At 42.6% G+C, this 17,926-nt stretch overlaps 1 protein-coding gene across 18 annotated transcripts in view; it reads right to left on the bottom strand.

Moving 5' to 3' along the window:
- jakmip3 (Janus kinase and microtubule interacting protein 3) overlaps window positions 1–17,403 on the bottom strand; it is a 133,183-nt gene extending 115,780 nt beyond the window's left edge. For all 18 annotated transcript variants that reach the window (XM_078224380.1, XM_078224378.1, XM_078224383.1 and 15 more), the window contains exons 1-2: window positions 17,269–17,403; window positions 4,771–5,268 (exon numbers count right to left, since the gene is read on the bottom strand). In XM_078224380.1, coding sequence (XP_078080506.1) covers window positions 4,771–5,268; window positions 17,269–17,403 — 633 coding nt within the window. The remainder of the gene's footprint in view (window positions 1–4,770; window positions 5,269–17,268) is intronic.
- Between the last annotated feature and the right edge of the window lie 523 nt (window positions 17,404–17,926).

The following is a 17,926-nucleotide window of genomic DNA, read 5'->3' as shown; positions in this document are numbered from 1 at the left end:
ATCTGGAGTGGAAAGTCCCGGCCTCCAGTTGCAAAACACCAGATTGTAAAAAATCACGAAGGAGATTTTAAACCAAGGCTGCCAAACCTTTGTAGACAACACCCTCACCCCAATGGCCCTCCTAACCTGTCTGATACAGAGTCGAGCACAATGAGCCAAACCCCTCATTTCACTCTGACAGGTCTGCATTAAATTACTCATCCATCAGTGATGCCAGATCAAAGGATCCCTTTTCTGGAGAGCTGGCGAGAGTTCCACATCTTCTCTTTCAGAGAATACCTGCCACATCTTGTTCCGTTCAGGCATTTGACAGGCCAGCAGCAGCCTTCCCCCTTGGTCCACCCGCTCAGAGCTGCCAACCAGAGTCTAGCAGCTCTATTGGACAGAGGCAGTGACTGCAGCTGGTGCAACATCTAACTGAGGCTTTGGAGGTCGCTGGACCCCAAGGCAAAAGTGGGCGATGGGTCGCATGTTAAGCATCTCAGTTGAGGTCCAGTAATAAAAGATGATCCAAGTCTAGCTTCTTCACAAACTCACTTTATTCTCTTTTACAACCTCACATGCACACACCCAACACCCAGTGCCACCTGTAACCCCTTTATATATCCTACTGAGTATTATTAAACAATTAACACACAAATTAGGTCTTAAGTGGAAGGTTGCAGTTAACCCATTCCTAACATCGCAGAGTGCAGTTCATGGGGAAGGCAAGGGGGTGGATCTTAGCAGCAGCTCTCCCCTTCAGGCTCTTTGCAGCTTTGAAGGACTACCGCCCAACTCCAGGAGCCTGAAATCAACCTCTCATAAGGCTGCTTGTCATGCTTGGCTCATGGTGAAACCCTCACCCACATTAATTGCCCAGTTAAGGACCTCAATTGGCAGTGGGGCAGGAGGGCCATCTGCAGGCCTTCCCGCCATCACCTGAATGGGTCCCCACCTGCCACCCTAATGCCTGATTAAATTCCATCAAACACACCATGGGGAAGGGCACTAAATTCTGTTCCATATCTCTCCCTACATTACATAAATTCCCCTGTTGTCATAAAATAACATCAGCTCCAACAGATTGGAAATTTGCTTGTGCATTTATAATTATAATTTATAACTATACAAAGAGGCAGACATTTGAAAACTATGTATTTCTGCACTTAGATTATAATTATAAATGCATAATTATAATTTATAACTATAATTTATAATTATGCATTTATAATTATAATCTGAGTGCAGAAATACAGTTTTCAAACGTCTGTCTCTTAGTTTTTATGCAGGTTATTGAAGTATTGTGGTGGAGAGTGTAACATTCTCAGACAGCTATTCCAACACCAATCATTTCTGGATGCAGCCCATATAAAGAAAAATAATTTCAACATATTTATGTCATTACCTTCCAAATATGCTATTTTAACCTGATTTACTCCATAATGTGATGCCGTTGTTGAAGCTGCAATCTATCCTTAGCCATTAATGTGTTTCAGTTTAATGGTGCATCTCTTCACTAATCTTCCCTGATCCACGTATCTAATCATTACTCTGTCTAAGTGCCTGTTGCAGCAGCATGTAACTGCATTACATATAACTTTATGAGAGGTCAGGAGAACGGAGCTACACCAACTTGCAGTGAGGCTGGTGAACAGAATTAGAAATCACAGGGAAAAGAGCAACAAATTCTACCCAGTTAACATTTCAGGAGAAAGCTCATGTGTAATAAGCTTAATTGTCTTGCAATTTTTCAAATAAGATTCAGCCATTTTAATTAGCTTTAAAAAACGTACAACTTAAATGTTGAATTCATCAGTGTGAGTTAAAGGTGCTCTTCCTCTGCCAGTGAGGATGCCAGTGTGGGGTTTACACAAAATCCAGGCTTCTTCTGCCATGAGATAAAGGTCTTATAGTCCAGTTGACCATAGGCTACTCTCCCCTTTGAGGGGGAGAGCTGACTGGTGGTGAATTAACCTGAGGATCACCACACCTCAGGCAAGGGGCAAGGTTGAGAAGATGGGCCTTCATGAATAACTTCAGCTGGTGTGGGAATTGAACCCACAGCGTTATTCTCCATCTCAAACCAGCCTTCCAGCCAGCAGAATTAACCAACTCCCTTCTCTTGCTAAAGGCAAAATATGCTGGAAGGATGCTGGAATCTGAAACAAAAACAGAAAATGCTAGAGAAACTCAGCGGGGCGGACCATGGAAAGGTCCGTTGATCTTGGGCGGGATTTTCCGGTTTCAGGGTGAGTGCGGCTGAAAACTCCCGCCCAGCAGGTCTGACAGCATCTGTGGAGAGGGAATAGAGCCAACGTTTCAAGTCAGATGACCCTTCGTCATCTATTCTTCCTCCACAGATGCTGTCAGGCTGAGTTTCTCCAGCATTTTCTATTTTTGTTTCCCTTCCTCTGCTAGCTGTGAGCTCAAGGATACAAACCCAAATTATATCATTAGTTTATGGATATTGTATCATTTATTGATGTTTGAATTCATATTTCAAGACATTTTCAGCTTTAGTAGTCATTTCCAACTCCTCCATACCATACTTTTATCTGTATTATCCTCATGTAATTAATAACTTATTTCCTCATGGAAAGTTTGTTCCTAACTCCTAATTCTTATTTAATAATAAGGTGATGAGAAACTGTTAAGTAAGTGGTCAAGAAAGCTGGATGTTTCCTACGTATTAATACAAAGGTGTTGTTAAACTAAATCCTTCTTGATAGGCTTGTGAAGGAAAATTGTACTTTCCTTCAAAGTTCTTCCTCCACCATCCCTGTAACCATCATTTCCAACAGGGATCTAGACAGTTTGAGTTTTTATTACTAAAATATTGGTCAATTTTAAACATAACTCCACAACTGATTGATTTTTTAGCCTATTAAAAGGCGAACTGGGAAACATCTCGATTTTCCCAAACTCAATAGACCAACCAAGTTCTCACTTACTCTTCACAGAACATTCTGCATAGGATCATAGGAACCCTTCAGCGCAGATGGAGGCCATCCGGCCCATCGAGTCTACACCAACTCTCTGAAAGAGCATCCAAGGCCCTCCACCCTATACCCGCACATTTACCATGGCTAATCCACCTATGCTACACATCTTTGGACACTAAGGGGCAATTTAGCATTTCCAATCCACCTGACCTGCACATCTTTGGAGTGTGGGAGGCAACCGGAGCACCCGGAGGAAACCCACGGAGACACGGGGAGAAGATGCAAACTCCACACAGAATCAAATCTGGGTCCCTACCGCTGCGAGGCAGCAGTGCTAACCATTGATCCTCTCCCCTCCAACCCCACTCTCGATTCACAGAAACTTTCTACACATTGATGATGTTCGAGTTGAAGTTTAGCACAGGGGTAGTCCCTGGTAAAATTTCAAATCTGTAACAATAACAGTTCTGCCAGTCTTTCCTGTTTATTCCCAACTTCTTCAGTTTTATCTTGTGTCTCTGGTATTTGCCATCATGACCAATTTTTCCAGGTAAACGTTTCAAAATTCCTTTGTAATTGAAAACTTCAATGGAAAAAAAAGTGTAATCCTCAATCTTTCCCACAACTTATCTTCCGAATTCCAGAAAAGAAGAAAATAAATAGGCTATGTTAGTGATCTGATTGTCAGCAGCTTTCATTGCATTTATATTCGTGGATGCAGAGTAACTTACATTTTATGATAAAAACAATCTCAGGACATTATCAATAGCATCTGCATTGGAGGTGTACTAATTACATTTTACTATTGGCAATAATCAATAGAAGATATATTGCAATGTCAAATAGATCAAAAACTTGGCCAAAATGCATTATATTATTTAAAGTTTAAATTACCATTAACCATTAATGTGTTGAGTTTTTAATGTTCATGTTGTTAATATATAATAATCAAAGAAAATTAATATATATATTTAGAAAGTTAGAATTGAAGAAATGTATTGAACCACATAACATATATTTAAATAAAAACAACCAACAGACAGAAGAGTTGAAATGTGTACTGTGAAAACAGAGTTGAAGTGATTTAGGATTACGGACCTCCGACCGTTCACGCCAGTGAAATTTTCTGGTCCCGCTGCACTGAACAGAGATTTGGCTGAGCGCCAAATTCTCCACCCTCACTTGCTGCAGCAACGGACCATGAATGACCAGAACATTCCGCCCTTTACCTCTTACTGGAGATTATTGCCTAGGCATTACTGTTGGCAACATTAGCACACACATACTTAGCTGGCCTACTATTGTGTTGGAGCTATTAACTCATTTAACTATCAACAGGTTAACATCTGTATTAAAATACCTGACATAGAAAAATCATAAAAATGCATTAAGCATTCATTTTCTGAAATCCCAAGTCATTTCCAGGCTTATATTTCACAGTTAGTGTTCTTTTTTATTGCACTGTCAACTGTTGCCAAGCAACGTGCCGTAGTGCACACAGATCTTTGTTAACTGAATCATGCAACTGTCCAAAATGTACTGCAATCCTTTGTGATATAATTTCTAAAGACTGCAACATTTTCATAGAAGGATATTCAAAGGATTTCTTGTTTTGAGGAAATCACAAGGATATTTGTCGCTGGGTGATTGTCACCGAACTGAATAATACGGTATTTATTGTTGAGGGGTTAAATGCTATTGCAACCCTCAAATAGTTAAATTGGTCCAAGGGTTAATGACAGTTAATCTCAATTTTTCCATCATCTGAAACAATCTTTATACCTAACTTACTGATCAAACATACATTTGCCAGCAATATTTGCTATGTTAAGAAATCGATACGTACCAGCCTACGAATCTCCCTTTCACAGTCTCTCTTTATCCTGGAGATTTCTTCTTGGTGCAGGTGGTACACACTTCGTATCTCTGCAGCCTTCATCTTGTCAGCATGAATAGCCTGACTCAACGCTTCTTCCATGTGTTTTTTAGCCCCCTTCAAATCGGAGATCTCTTGTTGCAGTTTGGTTTTCTCAAACTCAAACGCCTTCTTGGCCTCTTCTTTAGCTTCATTATAAAGCATTGTTTTAACTTTGTCAGCCGCCCCATCACGCAGAGCGTTAACAAGTGCCTGAAGTCTCTGGTTCTCGTTATCTTTTATTTTGATGATTCGGAAAAGCTCACCTTCATGTTGCCTTAACAGAGACTCTCGCACAGACTGAAGCTCCTTCATTTTCTCTTCGTGGAGTTTGGCTTTGAGTTCAGTTACCAGCACAATGTGCTTGTGTTGCTCTTGCTCTCTGATCAGCCTTCCTTCTTGATTTTTCTCTCGTTCCAATTTGGCAACCTGAAGAACATAACACAATGAACCCACATATTTTTTTAGAATGAGTCCTTGTATCTTCAAACATAAAACTAAATTACTTTATGTCCTTTTGTAACAATCATTTGATTTCAGAATGATCTAGCTGCGGTATTTCCATTTGTTTGAAGAGTACATTAGATATAGAAGGAAAGTAAGACAACATAAATACAGCCAAGGAAATGCTTCATTGACATGTTCACAATTTTGCAGCACTTATCATAATGAAGGCAGCTTGCTTCATTTTTTTGAAATAGATATGTAAATGGCAGCATTTTCCATTGAACAGTAATATTTATGTTGAAATTTTCCTGGAATTTTGAGTGGTCCCAGTTAATGGTATTATCCATAATAAAAACAGAAAATGCTGGAAAAACCCAGCAGGTCTGGCAGCGACTGTGGAGAGGAACATTTCACGTCCATATAACTCTACTTCAGAGCTCTGAAGCTTTCCAGCATCCACGGTATTTTGCTTTTATTAGGCCCAATACTTTTCCAATCACAGAATCTACTCAATTTTTAATCGCTAAGAAAATAAAGCATTCTTACTATTTCCTCAAGTTTCTTAATGTCAGCTTTACAAACTTGTCAGATGACAACACGTTGAACCCTTCTCAGATGTATTCAAGAAATATAAGATTGGCTCTTGCTAAAGTGGAGCATCTTGAAGCACAAGCATTTAATTAGGCATTACTTTGCACCCTTCAAATTCAAAAACTTTTGTGCCCTAACTGTCTACGAGTGTGATCTGATAATTGTGTGGCAAGGGCAATGTGGCATCTGGAACCTAAAGGAACAGAAAGGCCAACTGGTGCAGAGTGGCTTGAATCAACCAGCAAATTCTGGAGATTTGCAACTCATGGCTTATCTCTTAATTCCCTGAACTTGTTGGTCAATTAGCACATTAACAGTGGTACAATGGTATAGATCTTTAAAGTCTCTACTCTCACTATCCAGGCTACAACATACTTATAGAAGTGTATGTTGCTGCAGAAACCCAGACCCTTCAAGGAGCTGATTGGCTCAATCGGCTGGAAAGACCAGTGTGCCTCAGGTTAGTGCCAACAGCACAAGGTTTGATCCCCAATCTGGTTGGGATGGATTTGGGATCTGCCTCCATGACCTACCTGTGGTGGAGACTGTGTCGCTGTGAGTCAGACCTGCCTTTGGGAAGAGAGCTAATGTAGATAGATAGGTAACACATCGGCAAGATCAGGCATACAATTTCTTTAAGCTGCTGAAACTGTAATGCAGTATTTGATCACCGTTATCATTTGACCTCCTTCATAACCTTTAACCTGATTGTTAACCAACTATTTTCAAAGGTCTTTCATAACACAAACAATGAATAGCATTTTGTTTAATTCAGTTTTAAGTTTTAGTTTATTTATTAGTGTCACAAATAGGCTTACATTGTGGGCAGCACAGTGGCACAGTGGTTAGCACTGCTGCCTCACAGCGCCAGGGACCCAGGTTCGATTGCCGGCTTGGGTTACTGTCTGAGTGGAGTTTGCACATTCTCCCTGTGTCTGCATGGATTTCCTCTGGGTGCTCCGGTTTCCTCCCACTGTCTGAAAGACGTGCTGGTTAGGTGCATTGACCTGAACAGGCGCCAGTCTGAGACGATTAGGGGAATTTCACAGTAACTTCAATGCAGTGTTAATGTAAGCCTTACTTGTGACTATTAAATAAACTTTACTTTAACACCACAATGAAGTTACTGTGAAAGTCCCGAGTTGCCACACTCCGCACCTGTTCGGGTACACTGAGGGAGAGTTTAGCATGGCCAATGCACCTAACCAGCGGATATCAGTGATGATAAGCAACAACACCTCCTCCATGATCATCCTCAACACTGGTCGGCAACAAGGCTGTGTGCTCAGCCATTTACTATACTTCCTACACACCTATGACTGTGTGGCCAAATTCCCCTCCAACTTGATTTTCAAGTTAGCTGATGACACCACCCTGGTGGGTTGGATCTCAAACAATGATTAGACAGAGTACAGGAAAGAGATAGAGAATCTGGTGAACTGGTGGACAACAATAATCTCTCCCTCAATGTCAGTAAAACGATGGAGATGGTCATCGACTTCAGGAAGTGTAGTGGAGGACATGCCCCTGTCTCCATCAACGAGGATGAAGTGGAAATGGTCACGAACTTCAAGTTTCTAGGTACCTAGATCACCAATAACCTGTCCTGGTCCCTCCACACCGACACTATAGTTAAGAAAGCCCATCGACGCCTCTACCTTCTCAGGAGACTAAGGAAATTTGCCATATCTGCTACGACTCTCACCAACTTCTACAGATGCACCACAGCTTGGTATGACTCCTGCTCTGTCCAAGACCACAAGAAACCTCAAAGAGTTCTCTTTGAGGTTTCTTGTGGTCTTGGACAGAGCAGTCCAATGAACAATGCCCAGTCCATCACGCAAACCAGCCTCCCATCCATTGACTCTATCTACATTTCTCGATGCCTCGGAAAAGCAGCCAGCATAATCATGGACCTCATGCACCCTGGACATACTCTCTCCCACCTTCTTCCATTGGGAAAAAGATACAAAAGTCTGAAGTCACGTAGCAACTGACTCAAGAACAACTTCTTCCTTGCTGCCATCAGACTTTTGAATGGACCTACTTTATATTAAATTGATCTTTCTCTACACACTAACTATGACTGTAACATTACATTCTGCACCCTCTCCTTTCCTTCTCTATGTACAATATGCTTTGTCTGTATAGCGTGCAAGAAACAATACTTTTCACTGTGTACGAATACATGTGACAATAATAAATCAAATCAAAATCTCCAACAAGCAAGAACTAAATCATATCCCCTTTACATTTAATGGCATTTTCTTCACTGCAAACTCACACTATCAACATCCTAAGAGTTACAGTTGACAAGAAACTGAACTGCACTAATCCAATAAATACTGTGACTTCAGAGTGGTTCAAGGACTGGGAATTCTGAGGCTACTAACTCACCTCCTGACTCTCCGAAGCATGTCTATCATCTACCAAGGCACAAGTCAGAAGTGTGATGGAAAATTCTCCATTTGCCTCGATGGGTGCAGCTTTAATGATACTCAAAAAGCTTGACATCATCCAACACATAACAGTCCAGTAGGTTGGGACCCCATCCATCACTTTAAACTCCCATCCTTCACCACTGGCACACTGTAACTGCAGTATGTACAACCTACAAGATGCACCACAGCCACTTGCCAAGGCTCCTGCAACAGTACCTCCCAAACCTGCAATTTCTACATCCTAGAATGACAAGGACAGCAGACTCAGGGGAACACCACTACTTGCAAGTTCCCCTCCTAGCCACACACCATCCTGACTTGGAGTTATATCTCATTCACATCATTGTTGCTGGGTCAAAATCCAGGAACTCTCTCCCTAACAGCACTGTGGGTGTACGTACACCACATGGACTGCAGCAGTTCATGAAGGTAGCCCGCCACTTCCTTCTCAAGGGCAATTAGGAATGGGCAAGAAATCCTTGCTTTGCCAGTGATGCTCACATTGCCTGATCAAATAAAATAAAGGATCTGTGGCACCAAATGTCTGTTTTTATTCTATATATTCTAAAAATTCTACATAGTATATATTATGCCTTCGTATCACATCTGTGTAAACTATGGGCAGAATTTTCCATTCTAGAGACTAAGACAAGGGGCGAAAGCGAAATTCATCCTGACTTCCATGAAATTTTGTGCTGTTCAACTAATAAAATCATACTGCTGCGAGGAATGCATCGAATCTCATGGTGGGGAGGGCAGGAAGTGACCCGCCACGCTGTCACTTCAGAGGCTTCAACGTCCAGGCACCATATTTGAATGGCAGCCGGACAGCCATTCACTTTCCACTCTGCTCCCTGACTCCCCACTTCAGTCCTGGTTCGATCTCACCCTCCCTTGTGCTTAGCCTCGGCTCAACTTGCATGACAGGCAGCTGATATCTCTCCTTAATAAAAATAGAAAGTGCTGGAAAAACCCAGCAGGTCTGGCAGCGTCTGTGGAGAGGAACAGTTCACGTCCGTACGACTCTCCTTCAGAGCTCTGAAGATTTCCAGCATCCACAGTATTTTGCTTTTACGATATCTCTCAGTGACACTCAGAAAGGAAGGGGAAAGCAGCATTTACTGCCCTGAGATACCAGGAAGGAAGCTACCCTGCCAAGTGCACGCTATTTATGTATAGTCATGAAAAATAATATTCTAAATTTCCACTAGCTAACTTTGAAGGAGGGAGGGAGACAAGATTCTAGTGTGTTGGGCTATTAATGAGCATTCATGAGATGCAAATGCTGTTCCAAATATAGATACACAAAACGCTCGATCCATCTTTAAGCCACCATGAAAGTCGTGAGAACATGATTCCAAACTGATTTCCTGACATTAGGAAGCTGTTTTTTGCCCTCCCAGCAAATCTTGCTCCACCAGCTACCACGATTCCTGCTGCTGGTGGGAGCAGAATGTTCCACCCTCACGCAGTAACGCAGAGCCACTTTTATCATTGAATAAACTAGGTGAAAGGCCAACCTCTACTGTACAGTGCAACATCAAGGAAAAAAATTACTGTATAAAATTGTGAATTATCGACTCGGTTAGATCAAGTTTGGGTTTTAAAAAATACTGTAAGAGAAAGGGAATGAACATACATAAACCGACTAGAGTCATAGAGATATACAGCATGGAAACAGGCCCTTCGGCCCAACTCATCCATGCCGATCAGGTTTCCTCAACTGAACTCGTCCCATTTGCCTGTGTTTGGCTCATATCACCTTTCCTATCCATGTGCCTGTCCAAATATCTTTCGAATGTTGTAACTGTACTCGCCTCTACCATCTCCTCTGGCAGCTCATTCCACATACGCACCACCCTCTGTATGGAAAAGTTGCCCTTTGGGTCCCTTTTAAACCTTACCCCTCTCACCTTAAACCTATGCCCCCTAGTTTTGGACTCACCTACCCTGGGGAAAAGACATTGGCTATTCACCTTATCTATGCCCCTCATGATTTTATAAACCTCTATATGGTCATCCCTCAGCCTCCTAGTCCCAGCCTGTCCAGCCTCTCCTTATAATTCAAACCTTCCAGTCCCAGTAACATCTCCATAAATATTTTTTGTTATAATGTTATAATCCTGAAATAACAATTAAATTATGTCCATTATTCTTGTTTATAGTCTAGAACTTCAATTAAATTTGTTTCTTGGAAGGATTCTGGCACTGCTCCGATGGTCTGTAGTGTTTATAGACACGAGGAGGTACTTCAGTCTTAGGACTTTTTTTCTGCATGTTGACATTCCTGTTTCCTTAAGAGTGTAAATGGAAGATTGTGCTTGTAGCTCATTGCGCTGACGCGCATAAACATCACATCACTCTGGAGTGGACACATTGGCCAGGATCTTCTGGTCTTGTTCACTCACCACCACTGCCAGTAAGAACGGGGAATTTGGCGCTCAGCCAAAGCTCCATTCACTGCAGCCATGGGTGAGGTTGGACAATTCCGGCTATCATTGGTTCAATTCACCTCAGCATTAACTAAGCACTGTAAGCAGCGCCCTCCCTGAGGCTGAGATAGTCTATTAATGAAGAACGCTCCTTCAATTACAGTCTGGTGCAGTGCAGGCGTAGATTTTTTTATGGACCTGGTAAACTAAGTGTTATTTATTATTGTTTGAATTTAAATATATTTTACATCATGTTATTATCTGTCCCTTTCCAATGTACAGATAGGAATAATTTCTTCTGCTACATTTGCTCATGATATTTCCTATGCATCACTTTATGTCTCACTATATAAAAATGCATACCCAGGCTTCTGGTAGTAGTGTGTCAGCATAATTCTTGCTATCCATCCATAGAAGCATTAGGGGTATTGACAAACTACCGTACATCACAATTAGCATTTCTAAAAGACACAAGCTTCCGGCTGAATTCACGCAGGCAAAGGAAGTGCCGAGATACAATGCCGCAGCCATTTGATGCTGCTGGGAAAATTAATGGGAGGTGTCCACTGAAAAGAAAGCGACCACAAACAGGGGAAAATATTTCATTAGCCTTCCAATCGGCTATAACTGTTTTAAAAATAATGGATCGTAACCTCCGAGCTTCAGGCATCGTATTGTGGGTACCCTAAACATGCAGGAGCGACACCCCATTTCCCAAACATTCCTAGGTGAGGTTTGAATGGCAATGGCCTGGGAAGTGCACATTTCCCAAGGTTAATTCCCCTGCCCTCAGAACCATCTGAAAACGCAATTTAAATTTCAAATTTCGGATGGTTCTGACTGTGTTACACCAATTGTTACCCAGCAGAAGTTAGAAGAGTTAAAACCTCTTCTAACTTCTGGTTAACTATTGCACAGTCCCACACTGACCCCATCCCCCAAGGGACTCCCCTCCCACCCCTGAACTCCCAGGGGACTGTCCCCACATCCCAGCTAACTACCCCCATCACGGGGCTCCCCTTATACCCCTGAACGTCCAGGGGACACCCCCTCCCCACAGTAACACCCTCCACACCTCCCTTACAAGCCCCCTCACACCCCCAGGGGACACCCAACCCCACCCACCTACCCTCCCATGGGACTCCCCCAGACCAATGGGACCCCCACCAAGCCTGAATGCTATGTCCCCAACCCCTCATACCTGCCGTCACCAGGCCCAACTCAAACTCCCCACAAGGCTGGACCCAATCTGAAACCTCCAACATTTCCCCCTTGCCTGCACCCCCACAAGGCCCTGAGTCAGAATGTTGGGCAAGATAGGATTCCAGGATAAAAACTTTCAAAGAGAGTAACAATCCAGTTCAATTGCCGCTCCATCAGAAGTTACAGCAAAGATAGAAGTAAAACATGGCTTGTAAAACTGTGTGGTATCTAAGGGCACACGGAGTCATGAAATGGCAAAGGAATTTCTGCAATCACTGGGTACTAATAATGTGGGCTTTATTCAGAATGTGCATTGAACCATTCTGCCCAGAGGTGGCAGAGCTTGGGAACACATACCGTTTCAGGAATCTGGCAAAGTAAGACTATCCAAACATATCATGTGCCATGTTTATGGCTTAAGATTGCTTGCCACAAAACGTCTGTCAGGTGAGCCAACATTTACAGCTTATCCATGCCACGGATTCACACAATCTAGTTTTTCCATAGCATTTCATAGATGCCTATACTTAAGCAAGACACATGTTTGAGCTCCACCTTGCTGTTGTCACCACATTTTCCACGGATTTACACATCAAATCATTACAATACTAATTAGCTCCTGCCGCAATTTCAGTTTTTGCTTCTTGTTTTTGTATCAGCATTACTTTACTTCTCTTTAAATGTAAAATCACTTACTGATACCCAAGATGAGCTTGAGATTGGGCACATTCTGTCCCTGCATTTGTGCTCCTTCAATTACATTTCAAGATTTTTTTTTGCTTCTGAAAAGGTGGCACATAACTCAAGAACAACGATTCACATTGAAGAAAGGAATACAAATGAGTTTGGAAGAGGGTTTTTTGGATACCTTGCATAAGGGGGACAATGCCATGTGAAGCACCAAGCTAACTCCAAGAAGTGGTACTCCCACTACCCTGTTCTGTTTTACAGTCCCCAAACGCCGTAGCTCTTCACATTCTGCACCACTTTGGTTAACTGTTGAATACACGTGTGGCCTGTACATTCACTAATGCAGCAAGGCAAGCCTGGGAATAAACTAGAGACAAAAAGATAAAGCGCGGTGACCTAGTGGAGTCATGTCTATGATAGATGCTAGCTCATTTACCAACTTCTATAACTGACTCCTTGGTAACTTATGGAATACAGAAATTGTTGTCACCCAGAATTAGGCAGGTAGGTGTATTAAAGCCCAATGTCGTTCAGGTACCTGCTAATTTCTTTAACATTATTTTTACTTTTTTCATTTCATGAATGTTGCTGGCTAGGCCAGCATTTGCTGCCCATTCCTAATTGCCTTTGAGAAGATGGTGGTGTGCCATCTTCTTGAACTGATGCAGTCCATGCAGTGTAAGTACACCACCGTGTTGTTAGGAAGGGAGTTCCAGGATTTTGACTGAGCAACAGAGGAGGGATGACAATGTAGTTCCATGTCAGGATGGTGAGTGACATGGAGGGAAACATATAGGTGGTGATGTTCCCATGTGTCTGCTGCCTTTGTCCTTCTAGGTGGCAAAGATTGCAGGCTTGAAGGTACTGTCAGGAGTCTTTGCAATTTGCTGCTGAGTCTTATAATTGGACACACTGCTGCTATTGTGTGCTGGTTATAGAATAGAATCCCTACAGTGCAGAAGAGTCCATTCAGACCATTGCGTCTGCACTGCCTCTCTGACAGCGTATCTTAATCAGGCCCTCTGCGCTGCCCTATCTCTGTAACTCCACACATTCACCACTGCTAATCCATCCAACCTACACACTTTTGGACACTGAAGGGAAATTTAGCTTGGGCAATCCACTTAACCTGCCCATATTTGAATTATGGGAGGAAGCTGGGGTCACCTAAGGCCGGAATTGAACCCAGATCCCTGGAACTGTGAGGCAGCAGTGTTTACTACTGTGCCAACATGCCACCGATGGTCATGGAGGTGGTGGAAGGGGTGCTAAGCAAGCAGGCTGCTTTGTCCTGGAAGGTGTAAAATATCTTGAGTGCTGTTGGAGCAGCAATCATCCAGGTAAGTGGAGAGTATTCAATCTCACTCTTGACTTGTGCCTTACAGATATATGGAAGAGGCATTTGGGAGTCAGGAGGTGAGTTGCTCACCACAGAATTCCCATCCTCTGATCTGTTCTTGTAATCACAGGGCACAATCTTACCTGCCGTTCACGGCACGTTCCCGCTGCAGCGAGGTTGGAGAATTTGGCGTCCAGCCAAATCTCCGTTCACTGCAGCGAGAACGGTGGCAAGATTCTGGCCACAGTCCGGTTACATTTCTATGTAACTATGTAACTATGCCTAATCCAGTTACATTTCTGGTCAATAGTAGTCCTAGGAGCCAACTTTTGACATGCCATCTTTTATGTTGCACCATGAAAGAGACTAATTTATCATTTACTTGCTATTTGCCAAGGAACTTGTTAATTTGTACTGAGCTGTCAATAGTTCCCCGAGGAGTTATGAATATTGTTATGTTAAGGTGCAAAGGAATGTGGAACAAAGTCAGTTAATTAAGATTAAAATACAAATTAGTCATGATCTAATTGAATGAAGGAACAGGATCGATGGGCTAAATGGCTGCCCCCTGTTCCTATGTAATTGATCACTCTCTAAACTGATGCACCAACCTTATTTTCCTCTTTCAGAGGGAATACAATAAAACATTGATCAAGATAACCTGATAAAATTAAAGCAAGAAAACTCGAGGACCTATTTTCCGAATGCTAGGAGCTGCATTCAGAAAATTAACACTTATGGTGCAGAACATATATGTAAAAGTTTAAGTTTATTTAGTGTCACAAGTAGGCTTACATTGACACTGCAATGAAGTTACTGTGAAATTCCCCTAGTTGCCACACTCTGGCACCTGTTTGGGTACACGGAGGGAGAATTTAGCATGGCCAAAGCACCTAACCAGCATGTCTTTTGGACTGTGGGAGGAAACCAGAGTATCCGGAGGAAACCTACGCCGAAACTGGAGAACGTGCAAACACCGCACAGCCAGTGACCCAAGCCGGGAATCAAACCTGGATCCCTGGCACTGTGAGGCAGCAGAGCTAACCACTGTGCCATCGTGCCACATGTTGGGTGGGCAATGCAATGTATCCTCCCATTCACATAAGTGTATACAATACAAAGAGTAAGTGGTGAGAACTAAATTCATCATTTGTAAAAGCAAACATGTCTAATTGAGAATCGATCAATGTGTTTTCTTTTAGAGAAAAGAAGTAAAAAGAACAGGCGCAAATACATTTTTAGTTCAAATCAGGTTAAGTAAACAGTATCGTTATTGGGTAACTCAGAGTATTTTACACATGTCAACATCAACACGTCCTGAATGTTATACCTTTGAGAACTGTCATATATTTCACATGTATGCATATTTTATTTGGGCACGCTATGTTTATGACATTCAGCCTAAGCAAGATTGGCATTTATTTAAGTGCCACGGATTTAAAATGTCACCCTCAATTAGATCATCTCTGAGATATTGCCAAGGTGAGGTTGGAGCTGAAAAATAAGGTGGTCACATCCCACTCACAAAGGGGATCAAATGGAGAGAAAGTGGCCGGAATTTTCCGACCATTCACGTCAGCGGGGTTTTCTTATCCTGCTACAATGAACAGAGATTTGGCTTGTCGCCAAATTCTCCGTCTTCACTGCAGTGTGATTGTGGCATGAAACGGCAGTAAAATTGCACCCAGTGAGTCTCGGTTTGTTCTCGGTTATGGGGAGATTTAATAGAACTGTGCAAAATCATGAGGGGCATTGTTAGAGTAGAAAAGAAAAAATAGTCTCTCGCTGGCAGGAAAGACGGTAACGAGAAAAAACAGATTTAAGAGAATTGGCAAAAAGACTGAAGGGAAGATGGAAATTTTGTCATGCAGCAAGTTGATCTGGAATACATTCTGTGCCTATACTATTTCTTTCAAGTGGTGTGAATGTGCAAAATGGAAGAGTACTCATTCATCAGCTGAGGAAGGATGGTCGGTGGTAATCAGCAGGAAATTTTCTTGTGCATGTTTGATCTGATGCAGTGAGACTTCATTGTACCCAGAGTCAATGTTGAGGGCTCCCAGGACAATTCCCTCCCAGCTGTGTAGCATTGTGTTGTCACCTCTGATGGGTCTATCCTGCCGATGGATCAGGATATACCAAGGGATGGTGATGGGGGAGTCTGGTACACTGGCTAAAAGGTAGAATTCTGTGAGTGCCACAATGGCAGGCTGTTGCTTGAGTAGTCTGTGATGACTCTCCCAGTTTTGACAGAAGGAGGTTGCAGACTGACTGAACTGTCTATTCCTGTGTCATGTCTGGTTAATTCCGAACAGTCCATCCATTTGTGTTTCATTTTGGAATTTTTTGAAGTGGATTGATTCAGATGAGTGGCTTGCCATGGTATTTCAGAGGGTAATTGGTACTACATGTCATTGAGTCATTAAAACTGAGATAGATAGGGTCTTGATTGGTAAGGGGACCAAAGGTTACGGGGAAAAGGCAGGAGAATGGGGTTGAGAAACTTATCAACCATGATTGAAACGTGGAACAGACTCGAAGAATTGAATGGCTTAATTCTGCGCCTCTATCTTATAGTCTTATGTGTCGGCCAGAATGGGTCAGGTGGGCAGATTTCCTTCCATAGAGGACACGAGTGAATCAGATGGGATTTACAAAAGTTTCACAGTCACTGTTAAAAATGGATTCACCGAATTTAAATTCCCCAGCTGCCATAGGGGTATTTCAACTCATACCTGCAGATCATTGGTCCAGGCTTTTGAATTACTAGACCAACGACCTGGGTCTGGGGGATTTCCTGTTCTTACCAGCCTTGGGGCACGTATCGTGTGTCACCTCACTCCCCTGAAGAAGGCAGATCTGTCAGGTCTTTTACCCCCACCCCTCCACCAGAGACACATGTGCACTTCAGTGACCATCTGAGTACGAAACTGATGGCCTCAGCATGTGTATGTGAATTACATCAAGACCTTTGACTCCTGAAATTTCCCAGAATTGTAGCCTATTAATATTTTATTTAAATGCTTTTGCAGTTCTTGACGGTATTGGAATTTTAGTTTAATGGACTGCAATGAGCAACCAATCATCCAATGAATTAAGAGCCATGGAATTTTCCATAGATTACAGGTATTTGGAGAAGTACAGAACTTATTTGATTCATACCAAGGATCTGTTACATTTGCAGCAATTCCCATATCAGATCATTTATCACAGGCTTCTATGTCGCTGCCTGATTTGGCGATAATCTATTTGAAATAACAATGATTAGGAAAAGGACAATGCACACCTTACTCTTTTCTTGCTGAAGCTCGATTTGAATGTCAGTCAGTTTGGCCCTGAGGTCCTCATTGGCAGCTTGCAAAGCAGCTGAGGCATCAGGCTTGTCTCCCTTCGCTCGACCGCCAGCACCCTTCTTTGACATTGTGTGCTGCTGTGTTCCAGAGGGCAAAAACCCAGACAGAGAACTCTCCGTTCCAAAGCTGGAGACTTCTCTTCCCCCTCGCCTTTCATCTACATTTTCACTTCCACCTTTGAAAAGAAAGATAAAGCACAGCACATTATATTTTCCCGCATTCAACGTAGTCCTCAGCTGCAAAGTAGAATTTGGATGTATCAGCAATTCTTACTGGCAAATGTAAGCACAACATCAGTATTCCAGACAGCAATGCTGAGGCATGATATAATGTTGCTCATTCGACACTAAGGATGCTCTGGTAGAATCATAGAATTCCAACTGTGCAGAAGGAGGCCATTTGGCCCATCGAGTCTGCACCAACCACAATCCCACCCAGGCACTATTCCCGTAACCCCTAATATTTACTCTGCTAATCCCCCTGACACTAGGGTTAACTTAGCAGTGCCAATCAACCTAACCTGCACATCTTTGGACTGTGGGAGGAAACCGGAGCACACAGAGGAAACCCACACAGGCATGAGGAGAATGT

The sequence above is a fragment of the Mustelus asterias genome, chromosome 11, assembly GCF_964213995.1.
Source record: "Mustelus asterias chromosome 11, sMusAst1.hap1.1, whole genome shotgun sequence".
Lineage (NCBI taxonomy): Eukaryota > Metazoa > Chordata > Chondrichthyes > Carcharhiniformes > Triakidae > Mustelus > Mustelus asterias.
Note: the sequence above shows the minus strand (reverse complement) of the source record. Positions and strands in the feature narration are given on the sequence as shown.